The sequence below is a fragment of the Herpailurus yagouaroundi genome, unplaced genomic scaffold (assembly GCF_014898765.1).
Source record: "Herpailurus yagouaroundi ecotype Mexico unplaced genomic scaffold, PumYag 195, whole genome shotgun sequence".
Lineage (NCBI taxonomy): Eukaryota > Metazoa > Chordata > Mammalia > Carnivora > Felidae > Herpailurus > Herpailurus yagouaroundi.
In genome coordinates this window covers 15098631-15116056 of record NW_024412426.1, presented here as the reverse complement: position 1 = coordinate 15116056, position 17426 = coordinate 15098631, and the positions used below count along the sequence as shown (strand labels likewise).

The 17426-nt window shown below is 39.7% G+C and overlaps 1 protein-coding gene across 7 annotated transcripts in view; it reads left to right on the top strand.

Annotated features, from left to right (window-relative positions):
* RASAL2 (RAS protein activator like 2) overlaps positions 1-17426 on the top strand; it is a 379294-nt gene that overhangs the window by 208568 nt on the left and 153300 nt on the right. For all 7 annotated transcript variants that reach the window (XM_040446671.1, XM_040446672.1, XM_040446673.1 and 4 more), the window contains exon 3: positions 1270-1396. In XM_040446671.1, the coding sequence (XP_040302605.1) occupies positions 1270-1396 (127 nt within the window). The remainder of the gene's footprint in view (positions 1-1269; positions 1397-17426) is intronic.

Genomic DNA, 17426 nt, shown 5'->3' with positions numbered 1-17426 from the left:
ATATTACCAAAAAAAGGGGGGGCGGGGGGACTTGGAGTCATCCTGTAACTCTACAATGATGACCTGTGAGTACGTTTTAAAACAGTTATTGGGGGGCGCCTGGGTGGCTCAGTCGTTTAAGCGTCCGACTTCAGCTCAGGTCATGATCTCGCGGTCCGTGAGTTCGAGCCCCACGTCGGGCTCTGGGCTGATGGCTCAGAGCCTGGAGCCTGCTTCCGATTCTGTGTCTTCCTCTCTCTCTGCCCCTCCCCCGTTCATGCTCTGTCTCTCTCTGTCTCAAAAATAAATAAAACGTTAAAAAAAAATTTAAAATAAAATAAAATAAAATAAAATAAAACAGTTATTGGTATTAGAGATCTTTTGTACCTTTCATAGTTCTTATTCCACATATGCAAACAACACTTGATAGATCCCTGAAATTAGGCCAGAAAGAAAATTTTTAGGGTTTTTTTTTTTTAATTTTTTTTTCAACGTTTATTTATTTTTGGGACAGAGAGAGACAGAGCATGAATGGGGGAGGGGCAGAGAGAGAGGGAGACACGGAATCGGAAACAGGCTCCAGGCTCTGAGCCATCAGCCCAGAGCCTGACGCGGGGCTCGAACTCACGGACCGCGAGATCGTGACCTGGCTGAAGTCGGACGCTTAACCGACTGCGCCACCCAGGTGCCCCGAAAATTTTTAGGGTTTTAATAATGAATCTCACTTTGAGAAGAAAATATGCCATTTGATATAGGTATCTATGCAAGTTTCCAGTGAAATGTGTTTTATTAACTGTCTCTAAATGCTTAATTGCAAAATTGAAGAAAATCTGGTGATTTTACTATTTTTATCTAACACAACCTTCTTTAAATTGAGTTTTGGAGCTAATTCTTTCTGGCCGGCTTTTATTTCTGTTTACCTTATTGAGCATTGGTCAGAAGAATTGGAGCTTGTGAACTATCTTCTGATAATAAAAGAGTCTTTGTGTGGGTGTTTTGTTTTCTGAGCACCCAAAACAGGTACACACCTGGATATGACTTGTGCGGACTTCAGGTAAAGCTCATTTACATACTCACCTTTCCTGATCTTTCAGGTTCCTTTTTAAAGAAAAACTTCCTCACAAGGGGTGGGTAATGTCTCACAGTTGGAAATACTTGCTTTCTACATTTTGCCTACTTTGCTCTAATGATTATGAACTCCTATCTTTATTAGCTAAAAATATTCAGCGTGAAGGTAGCTATGGCAAGTTCACTATTGAGTTTCACGTCTTTTGTCTTTTGGTTAACTAGATACCTGTGGAGGGAGGACAGGAGCAGCAGACAGATTCCACCAAAGGGCGATGCCTGAGGAGAACCGTCAGTGTCCCTTCCGAGGGCCAGTTTCCTGAGTACCCACCAGAGGGCGCCACTAAACTGGGTAAGCTAGTAAAAGGAAACCATTCCCAGCTTTTATCCGGTAGTTTATGGGCTTGTTATTGAGTGTTAGAATAACACAAAACATCCAGCTTTTCCTGTTCAGTGAGCGTGTTGAAATACAGTATGTTCACACAGAGTTAGTGGTCATTAGAAAGTTCTGTTTTTTGCTACCAAGTGGCAACAAAGTTATTTTACAGAGCTAAAATTTATCTGAGTGCTAGGACCACAGGCCTAGGCAGAATGTTGTTTCTGAGTTTACTCCTTGGCTTCACATTTTGAAAGAGCATTAAGTGATCTTGTTGAAGCACTGAGATTCATTGGGGAGCCAGTATTGTGTGGAACCTTGGTGTTGAGTGGTTTGTGTCCTGTTCACACAGCTACTGATGTTGCCTTATGTAATGTGGGATCAGGCTAATTTAGCTGAGCTAATTTTACATGTCCCACGTAAGTTATATTCATGGTTGGAGTGGGTGACAGTAGGGAGAAATGGAAAAAAGAAACTCGCTTGAGTTGTTATGCACAAAAGAATTACTGTCAATATCAAAACAACTCTTGCCCTGTTTCCTACCAAGTGTATTCTGTTTGATGTTTTGTGTGCTTACCAGTAGATATGTAGATTATTAGACAGGTCAGGTGATTCTAAGGAAACATAATTAAGATGATATAAAATAACAAAAGAATGTGAAAAGTAGGGAATGCTTTGGTGCTTTGTATTGTTGTATTATTATTTGCTTAGTGAACCTAGACGTTAAGTCATAGGCATTTGATGGGTAGATATACAGAATCATTTCTTGTCTCTATGTTGTGCAATATGGATAATTCTGTGATTTGGGTTGTATTTTTGAAAATCAGGATTTGGTTTTTTGGTTTGTTTTTGCCTTTTTCTTCATTTCTCTTCATTTTCTACATGGAACTCAGAATTCTTGCTCAGAATCTGGATCCTTTATTTATCGTTATTTTTTTTTAATCCTGTAACAGTTGTTGCTTTTCTAAAAATTAGGTGAGCAAACACTTTTCTTCAAGGAGTCACACTTGAAGAAATCAAGATTTCCTTTCATCTTATTTCCACTGTACTTCTTTAGCATGTGTTCAAACCAGTTTAAATGTGAGCCTAAATTACATTGCAAACCTGTCTGGGTGTAACCATTTTATAGTTTATTTATATTTCACGTACAGGTCCTATGTGGCTTGGACTGGCTCAGCGTCACCTTCTTCAGCCTCTTGCTGTCGTTATTTGTAATGTTATGTTGATGACTGTCTTTGCCATTTCTCCATGAACCTTTGGCTGTTCAAGCTTTGACCTACAAAAGTCATTTAATTTTGAAGAAGTGTAATCACAGTCTCAAATGTTGTTACAATTTTATAGAAGAGAAAACTATATAATAATTCTTAAAAAGTCTCCACCATTCCAGGTTCTGATCCCAAAGATAAACTCAGTGAGTGGCCAAGGTGTCTAGTCCAGAGCCAACCCTCTACCTCTGCCCTTGACTACAAGTGTGGTAGCCATCTAGACTCATGGCGTCCGTAATCATTTTCGGAGTGGATGTCCTCAATTAGCACTGAAAGCTATTGCTTGTAAGCACCAGAGGGGAAAAGGCTACTTTTACAGTCATTCTTCCTTACCTTTCTGTTTAATGTTAATTAAACAGAATTTTGTCTGTTTAGTGATTGGTCTTTAGGCAAAATTTTCTGCTGTCAAATAGTTAACTGAGTGATTGCTGTATATGTAACATTCTGTGCCAATCACTAAGAATGAAAAAAGATGTAAAGTAAGATTTCTGCCTTTAGAAGATTCTTATGTAGTTAAGAAGATAGATTATTGATGACTAATCACAGTACATGTTATTACTGTGACATATTGTGTGTGTGGCTTTTATTTTTTGTTTTTTAAAAACCTTTCATTTATGCAGCAAATAGTTACTGAGTGAAAACTATGTGCCAGATGCTGGTCTAGGCCCTCAAAATATAGCAGTGAAAAATTAGGCAAAAATGTGTCCTTTTGTGGAGCTTACATTCTATTGAGGAGTGACAGACACTAAGCAAGAGTAATAAATGGACTATCTACTGTGCTAGATGGTGATAAGTACAAAGAAAAAAATAAAGTAGGGAATGGGGATAGGAATGGCAAGGAAGTGTAATTTTAGCTATGGTGACCAAGGAATGCCTCTTGTTGAGTGACATTTGAGTACAGATCTGATAAAATAATGACTGTTAAGCATATAGATACTTGACAGTGAGAGGTTCCACCCAGAGGAATGGCTGGCATAATGCAGGACTATGCTTGGGCTGTTGTAGGAGCAGCACACGTGCCAGTGAGGCTGACACGGATGAGCAGGGGGAGAGTGGTAGGAGATGACATCACTGAGCCCTTTGGCAAGCAGGTCACGATGGTCTTGTGGGTCATCATAAGGGCGTTGTCTTCTACTCTGTGAGATGGGGAACCCTTGACTTCCAACCGAATCTGCTTGTTGGATTGGATATGGGAAGTAAGAAACAGAAGAGTGAAGGATTTTGGTTAGAGCAGCTAGAGGAATCAGGTTGTTATTTTTTTTAATGGGAAAGACTGGGAGAAACCCACTTGAAAGTGGGATTGACTGGGAGTTCAATTTTGGACATACTGAGTTTGAGAGTCTTGTTAGACACCCAAGTGGAAATATGTGAGTCTGGAAATCAAGAGAGGGAGGTACGGATTGGACACAGAAATGTAGTCCTTTGGGGGCACCTGGGTGGCTCAGTTGGTTAAGGGTCTGACTCTTGATTTTGGCTCAGATTATAATCTCATGGTTTGTGAGACCGAGTACCGCATCAGGCTCTGTGCTGACATCATAGACTCTGCTTAGGATTCTTGCTGTCCCTCTCTCTCTGCCCCACCCCACCCCCAAAATAAATAAGTAAGTGTAAAAAAAAAAGAAAAAAAAGACGGAAATTGTAGACCTTTAGCAAATAGATGGTATTCACAACCATGAAGTTAAATGAAATCACCAGGGAAATGGGTGTAGGTAGAAGAGAGAAGTCCAAGACTCAGCCCTGGAACAACACTTAGAGGTTAGGAAGATGAGGAGGCCCTGGCAAAGGACAGGCCAGAAAGGAAGAATGAAAATCCAGAATTTTGCCTCCAAATAAGGCAGCTGAGTCAAGTGTGAATGGGGAAACCCTTCTGGTTTTACACTTGGCAAACTAGATTCTCTTTATTCTTCTCCAGTAGAGGAATCCCAAACACTGATCAGTTTGTGCAGATACCATGTAAAATCATGGTATACATTTTGATTTCAGGTATGAGGTCGTCATCTATGGAGAAATGCCCACTCGTGGAAAACATGCGCTTTTTACTCTACTGCAGAGAATGTAGGACAGAAAGGAGCTCTCTGAATGTACAGGGTCTGTGAAGAATTTATGGTGGCTTCCAGCTTACTGTGCGTCACAGATTTCAGACTGGTGAAAAAACTTGTGAATGTAAAAGGATGGGAAGGCCCATATTTGTGTCTCACACCTAGTTTAGCACGAGCACATTTACGCTGATGAGAACCTAATAGATGTCAAAAAGTTAGCAAAAAAAAAAAAAAGTGTGCATGGGTATGGAGCAGCGGAGTGGGAAGTGGCCAGCAGAGAAAGTACTTCTCACTCGGTACTTCTCCGACTCTCGCATTCAGCACTTTACAGATCACCCAAGATACTAAAATGTATATGTGCACTGGCATTTGAGTCAGGTTTTGATACACCAAATTCTTGCCCACTGAAACCGCGACGTTTTCTTAAGGCATATGAACATCGCGTCTAAAGCACCCATCTCCAGATTTAGAAAACCTAGGAAAAACTACTTACCCCTGGTGACAATATCCAGATTTTAATTTATTCATCAAAAAAGGAGTTTTCAAATTCAAACAATGCAAAGCAATGATTTGCTGAATTTTCAGAAGGAAATGATTTCTTCTGACAGTAGGGTCTTTGCATACTGACAATATCGGGAGGTGTGTAAATCAACCGCATGAGCTAGAACTAGTAAATATTTGATTTTCAAGATTAATTTTCAATATTAAAGGTAACCTACATGAATCCAACTTTAAAAAGCCGTCAAATACCATCAAATAAGAACAGTGTGAAGTAGGGGGAAGGGGAAAGCTGAGCGGGAGACGGCATTTTTGTGAAGTGTACATTTATGGAAGGAAGTTGTCTACCCCTGCATGTTGTCTACTGCCTGGCTGGCGGAGGGCACAGCAGTGAATCGGGAACTCCATCCGTTCTGTTTGTAGCATTTCTCGGACAGATTCAAAGCCTTACAAGTGGTGACTGAAAGCTGCAGAGCCTCATGCCTCTATTTTGTTATACTATGATAAAAGCTTATAGTTACCCCATGGTCTTACTTACAGAATCTCTGGATTTTTAAAAACCTGTGCCTGTGATAAGCAAGTCTGTTTCATTATCATGAAGTCCTCAAAACCCAGAAGCATTTGATAGATATACCTATAATTATAATTTAACATCGTATGTCTTTCATACATAGTACCAAACTTTGGGAAAGAATGTATGAAAAATCTTGTAGGGGCAAAGTTAGCTGTCCAAAATTTTAATATTTATGTAAATGAAGGAGTCAAAAAATTTAACATGCTTCACCAAAGAAAGGAACCAAATTGAAAAATCTTTGGGGAACAGCCAACCTTCTGTCTACGGAGTGCTAAGTTTATTAACCTAAGTGATAAAAATTTAGGAAACTTTGAAGAAAATTACTATTAAAGCAGAATATCCTCTCCAGGTCATTTATAAAATTATTATAAAAGTTAACTCTTTTAATCAAAATTATCAGAGGCTACTGATTGTTCAAACCTTAGGTTTAACCCTGACCTTCTCTGTTAAAGTAGCCTCAGGCCTAACTCTATGTATAAGCTAATAATGACTCTCTCTTTATTTGCAAGACATTATAAGAAGTATCTAGGTAACTTACGAGGTATTTTCAAGGTGCTAAAATCTTCTATAAATATACAGGGTGGTAATAATAATATTGAAAGAAGGATATGTGAGTAATGAAGATTTTATATTACCAAAAAGTTCCATTTTTCAAGTAATGGAATAAAAAATTCTAAATAATTCCTATGTATGATAATATTCAATATTTATATCAGCTAATATTAAACATATATGAAATATATAATTTATATAATATTAAATAGCATATATATATTTATAAAATCAACAGAAGCAGATCTTGTGCTTTAAAGTAACATAAGTTGACTAATATTAAACATTTATATATATTATATGTATATAATATATAATAGGGCATAATATAATAAGTGATAAATTGATAATATTTTTATATATGTATACAAAAATAGAGGCAGATCTTGCACTTCAGGGAAATATATACAAATGATCAAAAGTTATGAAAAAGAATCAGTAGCCTGATATTTTTAGCTCTAAAAGTAGAGTCCAATGGATAATGGCAGCCCATGGTTTTCTTTGAAGTGTCCTAATATGTAAACTAAGACCATTTCACCATCATCTAATACGTAAGCTCATGCTAAGTCAGCTGCAGAATATCTGACCTTTATACTTGTGTTCTATAATTTCTCTTTTTTTAAGTTTATTTATTTATTTTGACAGAAAGAGAGAGAGAGAGAGGGAGAGAAAATGGGAGGGCGGAGGAGGGAGAGAAGATCCGAAGCAGGCTCCCTGCTAACAGCAGAGAGCCTCATGCGGGGCTTGAACTCATGAACCATGAGATCATGACCTGAGCTGAAATCAGAAGCTCAAGTGACTGAGCCGCCCAGGTGCCCTGTATTCTTTAATTTCTAGATTTCATTGATACATAAGTTATTTGAGGACAGGTCAAGTGAACTCAAGGATTATCAAAACTATTATGGATAATTAAAGTAGAAAACCCTGGAATAATGTCCTTTGAAGCTGTTTGTTGGGTAGTTTTGAGTTTTCTTAAAAACCATGAGCCAATATATATAATTCTTTGAGATCTGTAAGATTCTGTAAGATACACATGCTAATACTGATAATATTCTAGCAGAATGGGCTTGAATCTAGGTTAAAATAGCCACATACAGTCAATTCTGTAATGTGACATGTGTTTCTAAAAATCACGGAGCTATGCAGAATTGTACAATAAAAATCACAAGTCTTATGGCGAAAAGGGGATTGAGGGCGCTGTATTCAAAAACTTGGTCAATGACAAAAAAGAACAGGAAGTAAAAATGGTAGCACATTTTTACAAGTGTTAAATGGTTGCGAAATACATAAATACTACAATAAATATAGTACTTTACCTTGAAAAAATCTGGGAAATTTACTTTGTGGTCGTGGGCATCGGACTAGTTTGTGTGTCTACTATGAGACGTTTTTTTGAAATTGAATAGAAGACATCGTGACACAAGATACGGATGAGTGTGGCTCGTAGCATGTGCAGTGAAGTGAGGTGGCTGGCAGGTGTTGAGTTATGCATGCGTGTGAGCATGTTGTGTTTTCGTACATGGCGTGGTTCAGCCGGGTGCCGTGTTCTTTGTTCACGTGGTGTTTCTCACAGATGAAATCATGCATAAGCAAACCAAAAAATTCACGTAACAGATCGTGCCCTATTATGTTACTTGTGATGTAATATTCATGTTTTCAAAGCAAGCCCTGTAACAGAACTGACTTGACTACCCGGCTCAATCAGGTTTGTCCCTTAGAAAGAAGTAGCTTGGGGCCCCTGGGTGGCGCAGTCGGTTAAGCGTCCGACTTCAGCCAGGTCACGATCTCGCGGTCCGTGAGTTCGAGCCCCGCGTCAGGCTCTGGGCTGATGGCTCAGAGCCTGGAGCCTGTTTCCGATTCTGTGTCTCCCTCTCTCTCTGCCCCTCCCCCGTTCATGCTCTGTCTCTCTCTGTCCCCAAAATAAATAAACGTTGAAAAAAAAGAAAGAAAGAAGTAGCTTGCATTTGTTAGTCTACTGAATTTCAAACTGTCAGTTACTTTTGAACACATTCCTAAATTTCTTTTTGAAGTTATTTAGAACTCAAAACTAGCACAAATGAAAGAAAAACTAGTCCTCAAGTTCTCAAGCTAACCTCCCAAACCCCATTTTTATTTTACTCTTATAAGCTAGATTGACTGGTTGATTGATTTGAGCTAGGTGTAGACTAGCAGTATCTTCTCTGAGGAAATCGGTTCTCAGTTCTAAGTCAAGGCGCCAGATCTCAGTTCTTTCTAACTTGTAAATGCGAGTTTGGATTCCCGATTTGCTCTTTTATCTTCCTCCCCATCTTCATCCTGGCCCCCTTGAGATTTGTTTGATGCTGTGAAAGGTGGCGCCAAGGTTGCAATTGCCTGACCAGTGCCCTGTGTCATTTGTCTTTGATTTGTAGCTATTTCATAAAGCTTCCAGCAGATGGCAGTAAAGTTCCTAAACGAAGGCTTCCTTTCCTGATTCGTGTAGGTCTTTTGTACAGGCTATTGTCGGGGTTGTTGTAAAACGGAAGACCTGGGGAAGGAGACACCGTGAAGGAAGTCAACATGGAGCTATAGGCCAGCTCCTTGCTAGATTTATTACAAAGCTGTATTCTATGTCTTAATATTTAAGTTAGTCTAACAAACTTTTTAAAAAAATACATCTAGGGGCGCCTGGGTGGCGCAGTCGGTTAAGCGTCCGACTTCAACCAGATCACGATCTCGCGGTCCGTGGGTTCGAGCCCCGCGTCGGGCTCTGGGCTGATGGCTCAGAGCCTGGAGCCTGTTTCCGATTCTGTGTCTCCCTCTCTCTGCCCCTCCCCCGTTCATGCTCTGTCTCTCTCTGTCCCAAAAATAAATAAACTTTGAAAAAAAAAATTAAAAAAAAAAACATCTAAATAAAATATGTTCTAGGCTTCAACCTTGACTGTATGTTTGTAACACATTTTGTAACAGTCTGGAATTGCAGGCTAGAATTTTCAAATTTGGTCCCATATCATGAGAGGCCCCACAAACATACAGCTCAGTACCACCCACCCTGTACCTTCGAGCTCTTAGGAGATCCTTGCCCGAGAGCACCAGAGTAGAGTCCTCTAAAATGTGATGCCCACGTGAGGGGCCCCTTTTGACTGACTAGTCCTAATGCAGTGTTAGTCATAGCACATCACTATGGTGTTTGGAGAGTAGAGTGGGAAGGAGGAATGCATGGCTTAAAGAATCAGGAATGGTTTTTAGATTCAGCCTGGACTTCTAGGGAGAAAAAAGGTGGTTTGAACCTGAGCATCTATTCCTTCCAGAAACCCCACTATAACTATATAGTAAGGGGATTTTCTTTTAAAGACATGGTCCTTCAAGGATACGGAGAATGAGAAAGAAGAAAGCAAGCCCGCAAAATAATAATAACAACAATAACAATAATAAATTGAAAGCTGAAAAGCAAATGGAGCATGGTACGTAACCTAGCTGCCTTGGGAAAGCCAAATCTTAGACTGTCAGTGAAGAAAGCTAAGAAGGAACCTGATTTTTACTACAGAATCTTTAAATCACTTAGGAATTGATGACAGGAGCATATAGAGTAGATCCCCTATCTTTTCCTCTTCCCCAGTCCACTAAACAATTGCTTTTCCCACCCCTACCTGTATTCTATTCTAAGACTGCAGGTTAATTCTCTGGAGGAAAGAAACTATTGGTGTATTGGGGCACACCAGGCAAAATTGAGAGCACAGAACACTTTACCAAATACAAGGAAACTAAGTGAACATCTGCAGCCTGAATGCTGGGCTCCTCTACCTATCTTTCCTCACTTGCCTTTACCCTCCAGGCAGGAGACAAGAAGAATATTATTTGGGGTGTTTAACCCACTCAGGAGGAAAGATCTCAAGATACTAACATTCCCAAGACTAGTAGAGATCTGAAGAAAAGCCTCTAGCATGAAAGAGAGAAACCAAAACAAACAAAAGAAAAAAAGAAACCCGGAGGAACAGAGACAGGCAGGGAATAGAAAACTTAAAGAAAAACATCACTATCAGTCAGATAAAATATTGCGTACATGAGACAAGAACTGAGTGTTATACAAAGCCAAAGAGTTGCCATGTGCTAAAAAAAATTGTCACAGAAATAAAACTCAATAGAAGGATTGGAAAATGAAAATGAGGATATAGCCCAGAAAGTAGAGGGGGGGGGAAAAAAGATAAAATAGAGTGCCAGTCAAAACAATGAGTTCCAAAAAAAGAAAAGCAAGGGAAGGAAATCATTAGCAAAATAATTCAAGAAAATTTCTCATAACTACAAATAGGAGTTTCCAGATTGAAAGAGCTTACCGAGTGCCTATGGCAAAGCACATTTTTGGGAAATTTCAATTTGTTTTTGGTCACATAGAGACAGTCTTATAAATTTGCAAAGAAAGGACAGATTACATATTTAGGATCAGATATCAGAATGGCATGAGGCTTCATATCAGCAACATCAGAAGCTAGGAAAAAAATGAGGAATGCCCTCAAACTTCTGAAGGAAAATTACTTCCAATTTGGAATTCTATGTTTAGCTATTAGCCACTAATTACACATGAGAATAAAATAGACATTTTCAGGGGCGCCTGGGTGGCTCAGTCAGTTAAGCGGCTGACTTCGGCTCAGGTCATGATCTCGCGGTCTGTGAGTTCGAGCCCCGCGTCGGGCTCTGTGCTGACAGCTCAGAGCCTGGAGCCTGTGTCTCCCTCTCTCTGACCCTCCCCCGTTCATGCTCTGTCTCTCTCTGTCTCAAAAATAAATAAACGTTAAAAAAAATTTTTAAATAGACATTTTCAGACATCAAGATTTAAACAAAAAATTTACCCCCTACACATCATTTCTCCTAGAGCTAATGAAACCTATTCTTCCCCAAGAGTGAGCAGGATGTGGGATAAAGGCTGGGAGATCCAACATGAGGGGAGAAGACAAAGGGCCCCACAGGAGAATGTGCTAGAGAGAACGGAGGGTGACAACTCCATAGTGTCTATAGAATGAGGACAAGCAGTTCAGACCGCAGCGGTCAAAAGGCTATCGTGAAGACTTCTCCAAGAAGACAAAATTGATACAGTAGAATGAATTGAAACAACGAATTGAGGATTGAAGCAAATTTGGGATTGAATTAATAATAAGCACATAGAAATTTAAATAAATGAATAATCAGGCAACAGCTTTAGGAGACACAAAAATGTAGTTCAGTGCACAGAGAAGGTGCTTGTATAGCACCTTCTACACGTTAGGTACTTTGTATATGTTAATTTTTTAATCTTTGTAAACCCACAAGGTACTGTTTTACTCGTAAGGAAAGTGAGGCATAGTGAGGATAAGTAACTTGTCTAAATACCTAAGCAGCTGGTCAATGGCAAAGGTAGGATTTGAACCCAGGCAGTCTGCCTTCAGGAAGTCTGCTCTTGACCACGGTGCTGTGTTATGCATCAGGTTCACTGTGTGGCTGCATTGACTACATACGTAGTCCCAGTAATGCTTTTCCTTACCAAAATTACTATGGAACCAAATAGGGACAATGAGAAGGTAGGAGGTGTCAGGGTACCTGCTGGGGTAGGAGGAAAGAATCAACTTCTCATCTTCATAGTGGAAAATCAAAAGATAATGTCTAAAATGGGAAAAAAAAACCTGTAAATATCAGTACAGCTATTTTATTTAAGATTTGATGGTAACTCCCAAAAGAATTGGCTAAGAAAGATGAAAGTTGTTGTTCCTGGGGAAGGAAAAGTGTTAGAAGAGGGGATTGCTGTTTGTGTTAACAAGTCTCATAAAACTAGGAGACCCTAAACTATGTGCATATATTGTTTTATTAACATAAAAATTTTAAAAACAGGGGAAGGCATATACAGTTAACAAAAAAGAAAATTAATATGCCATTTAAACACAAGGAAAAGGTACTATGCCTCATTTCTAATCAATAAAAGCAAATTAAAGTTACAATGAGCTGCCAGTTTTTACCTATGAGATTAGCAAGTATAAATATGTTTGTTTTGGACGGAGAGGAGGAAACAAACATTCTAGTCCATTAATGCCAAATTGTTTCTGTAGAGGGCAGCCTCGGCAGGATGCATTTTGGCAAAAATGCAATCTAACCTCTTAAGGATTTGTCCCACACCTCTACTCACATAGTCATTGCAATTGCACTATTGCTTAGAATAACACAAGAGCAGACCAACCAAAATATCCATCCATAGGAGATGATTTCAATGAATTCTGCTAAATCTGCATGATATACCACTATGCATGCATCTATCAAAAGAAAGTAGTTCCACGTGTAGTAATTTGAAGCAATTTCCAAGATACGTTGTTAGGGGGCGGGGCAAGGTGGGGGGCAAGTGCAGAAATGTGTGTGTATATTATACTTTGATTTATGTAAAAAGTGCCATGTGCGTATAAGCATGTGTGAGTGTATATGAGTGTGTGCGTGTGTGTGTGTGTGTGCGTGCGCGGGGGCATAACTCTAGAACTATACAGAAGAAGCCCTTAGCAGTGGGTGCTTCTGAGGAGAAAACTGGAGACCTGGTGGATCAGAATGTGAGGGAGACGAACTCGTCACTATCTGACCCTTTTTTAACCTTTCACCTTTTAATCAAATGAAGGTTAATATTCTTAAAGAGTAATAATGGTGGAAATACTTGTAACTTTAATAATTGGATAGAGCAGGGGAGGGGGAAATGGAAAGAAGAAACCTACCTTCCTAAAGGGACATTTCAGTTCTTTTTTTTTTTTTTTTTTAATGTTTATTTATTTTTGAGAGAGACAGAGACAGAATGCAAGTGGGTTAGGGGCAGAGAGAGAGGGAGATACAGAATCCAAAGACAGGTTCCAGGCTCTGAGCTAGCTGTTAGCACAGAGCCCGACACAGGGCTCAAACCCACGAACTGCAAGATCATGACCTGAGCTGAAGTCGGACACTCAATCGACTGAGCCACCCAGGCGCCCCAGTACATTTCAGTTCTTTATGTTGAATTTCAAAAACAGAGAAAATGAATTAAAAATGAATTAAAATCCAGGACAGTTAACTGGAAGGGTATGTTATATTGGTGCCAATCAACGAGTTTCGCATTACTAAAATACACTGCTGTGAAATCAGCTGGATTTCATCTCACTCACCCGTCATGAATTTGTAGCGGGGCGTTAAACTGACCGTTATAACAGGTTCGTTTTTATTTATCTGCAGTAAACAAGAGAAATTGACTCTGATTAAAGAAGACTAGAAGCTCTTTGACATTTTTATGTTAGATGATTATAATCTAATAGATTATAAAAGTAACCTCTATTGGATTTTTTCAGGAATGTTAAAAAGGATATTTCTTCTCTTTACCTCTTTGTTAAATAAAACTTAACTGAAGTAATGCTGGGGAACAAGTTTTCTGTGGATCATAAATGCTGTGCCTATGATTTAATGTAATCATTTTTGTTTATATTGCTTTGGGCAAATTTAAAACTCAAAGACCAGGATAGTAAAATATAGAAGAATTTGTTCTACACAGATCTCCTGTAGAGACCCTTTTCCCCTGTGAGAAGATCGGAAAATGTGTTTGTTTGTTTGTTTGTTTGTTTGTTTTGCCTTAGGAATATTATATTTCTTATAATGTTAGATAATGAAAATTCAGAGACTGTTAGTAAGAAAAATTGCTTGTAAGTAATTTTATTTTGTTTTGTTTCACAGTTTTCCAAGTAGCATTAGCAATGAGCCTAATAAATTTTATTAGCCTAACAAAGTAATCCTTTTCCAGCTCTTAACATGCCCCCAGCTTCTCACTTCAGATTACAGATTTGCCAGCAACCAATACAGAAACTAAATAAAGGGAATATGAACTGCAGAGTTATTGGACAGCTGTTTTATTTCAAACCTCTATTTTATGAATCCAGATGACTTTCTGCTGTTCTACTGTTAGCCTCATGTTAAGATTTTATTTTTGCCCCCTAAATATTGGGAAAATTACTTTTTAGTATTTCCGCAATACTGGGGTTTGGTTGTTTTTTTTTTTTTTGCTGAGGTCCAGCATGTATAGTATTTTTCTGTGAACTAAAGCAAGTTTCCATGCTTATTCAATACTAGTTATACCATCCTATTTGATTTGAGGTGATAGGCGTCATAGGTAATACTTTATGACTAAAATCAGCTTCCTTCCACTTTGTAACTAATTCATAAAATCGACTCCGTTTAGGAGCCAGAAAAGTTAAAACCAGACCAGATAGCATCCCAGTTGCTGCCAGTTGTTGTCCTCCACTGATGCAGTTAGCATCCTTCTCAAGTAACAGGCACATTCTAAGTTTTTAATATATTAGCTGGTTCTAGAACTGAATATAAAAGTTAGGTCACTCTAGGGCTATGTCAGTTTTTTATCAACCTTTTCTAAAAAGTAGTTTATCTGTGCTCACTGCCTAATTGTTTTTTCTGTACCTTGATATCTGGCTTCATCTGTCACTGAAATTTGCCCCCGTATCAGAGGTGTGATAATAAATTCCACCACTGCAGTTGGCTTTAGCCTCTCTCTTCAGTCTGTAATGATTGGCTCTTCTACCCACGTTCATGCTACCCTTTCTTTTTTTTTTTTTTTAATGTTTTTATTTATTTTTGAGAGAGAGAGAGAATGGGTGAGCGAGCAGGGGAGAGAGAGAGGATCCGAAGAAGGTTCCACGCTGACTGCAGCGAGCCCATGTGGGGCTCGAACTCACAAACCGCAAGATCATGACCTGAGGCAAAGTTGGACACTCAACCAACTGAGCCGCCCAGGCACCCCTTTGCTCCCCTTTCTTGACTTGTATAACTTTTGTTTGTTATTTTCCTCACTGTACTTACTCTCTCCCGCTCGTACGTGTGAATATCTGAAGTGCAGACACCTGCTTCACTTGCCTTGTCCATTCTCTGTAGATGATGTCACCTCTTTACCAGAATGTTCACCCCTGAAGCCATTATCTGTCTGTAGTTCCCCTCTTCGTTCCCTCTCTTGCCTCCCCAGAACCTTGTTCTCGTGTGACTGCAGAACCACCGTCCTTCTAGTCCTTCTAACTTTATGTTGCCCATTTGTTTCCACCTGAGTATCTTAGTAATTACCCTCTGTCTCTTCTTAATTCTTCTTTTTTCCTTCTAGATTACTCATTTCACTGCTTGACATTTTCTCCTTTTTTTGAAAAGTGTTTTTATTTATTTTTGAGAGAGTGCAAGTGGGAGGGGGGCGTGGTGCAGAGAGAGAATGGGACAGAGGATCTGAAGCGGGCTCTGTGCTGACAGCAGTGAGCCCATGTGGGGCTCAAGCCCATGAACCGTGAGGTCATGATCTGAGCTGAAGTTGAACGCTCGACTGAGCTACCCAGGCACCCCAGCATTATCTTCTTTTTTATTATTATTAAAAATAATTTTTTTTTAACATTTATTCATTGTTGAGAGACAGAGTGCAAGCAGGGGAGGGGCAGAGAGAGGGAGACAGAGAATCTGAAGCAGGCTCCAGGCTCTGAGCTGTCAGCACAGAACCCAACGTGGGTCCCCAACCCACGAACTGTGAGATCATGATCTGACCCGAAGTCCCATGCTTAACTGACTGAACCACCCAGGCCTCTTCCCCGGCATTATCTTCTTAAAGCACTAATTGAATCATGTTTGTTGAAACCTTTCTTAAACACCTTTACTGGATCTCCATTACCTACGGGATGAGGCCCAAATGTGCACTGGCACTAAACATCCTCTGTATTCTGACCCAGGCTTGGCTCTCCAACGCTGTCTTTCTTTACCCACCACCGACATCTGGGTTCTGGCCTCGTGGGCTGCTTCAGCTTCCCAGGTATTGTCATGCACATGGGCTTCTGCTCACATGGAGCCATCCACCTGGAATGTCTTGTGCTCTTCCACTCCACCCACCTCTTGTATGATAATCCTGGGGCTTGGCAATCTTTTTCTTCATTCCACCAATCAGAATCCACCAGCATTTATGTCCGATAAACAGCTCTTTTTGTCCTTCTGAAACTGAATGTAAGTCCTTACGTTTTCAGCAAGTTGTTGCTACGTATCTTCTTTACTAGGTCAGAACCTCTTAGATGACGGGACTGTTTCTCCTCCATATTGGTGTCACCACAGAAACTAGCCAGTGGTTTTGTCCATTGTTGTAGGCTTAGTGTGTGTTTGTTGAGTGAATGACTGATGTGAGACACATTGGAGAAACCCTTGCCTGATTTTTTTCAAGTGAAGCGCTTCAAAGTGAAAAATGATCTTAGATGTGGGAAGTGTGTTTTTTTGCCCCTGTAGGGAAAACCATATCCACTTCATAGAAGTACTTTACAAATGCATTTGGAGAATTCTAAATATCATTGTGCAGCCACGGGGACTCTACGCAGTTATTACATCCACAACCTGGTTCTGAGACGTGCGAAGCCGGTAACTGCCACTGTCCAGGTGAACAAGTCCCAGTGTTGGGCTTGACTGTTTGCCAAGGTCAGACGTGAGCTTGCAGCCTGTGCTGCTTGTTGATACCATGACCGCAGTTGTATTAGTGAGCAAGGTGTCTGTGCTTACTTTTAAGATTTTGCTAGTAGCAAATAGCTTGTAAGAGATAGTTTCTGTTTCTGTGCAGAATGGTAATAGAAAATAAATTCTCTGAATGGAAGAAAATGACCTTTTTATCCTTCTGCTGCATTTGAGGTTGATAGCATAAACGTGTGTGCTATTGTTGGCGTTTAGTTATTAAGTGATTAGGTAGTATATCAAAATCACACGAGCAGATTTAGCAGCTCATTCACAGACAAGAGGGTTTATTGCTTCAGGAATGACTAGAACTCTTCTGTTCTTCCTGGAAGGACTGCCTTTAGCAGAGGCCGTTGTGGGGCAGTGGAAATGGTACAGGCTTTGAAGTTGCCCTAACGTGGATTCAGATTCATCTCTTCTCATCATTAACCTTGAGCCTCAGCTTCCTTATCAGATGAGATTTTTATTAGGCTTTGAAAGAGGAATTTGGGGCCAACAATGTAAATTCTAATTTGAGACAAACTTCAGTTCTCTCTGACTCTTACACAATCCTGGAACCAGTGAGATAGAGAGTAGGTGTTATATTTCTCAGTTTGCTTGGACAGGTTTAAATAAACCCAGTAAAGAAA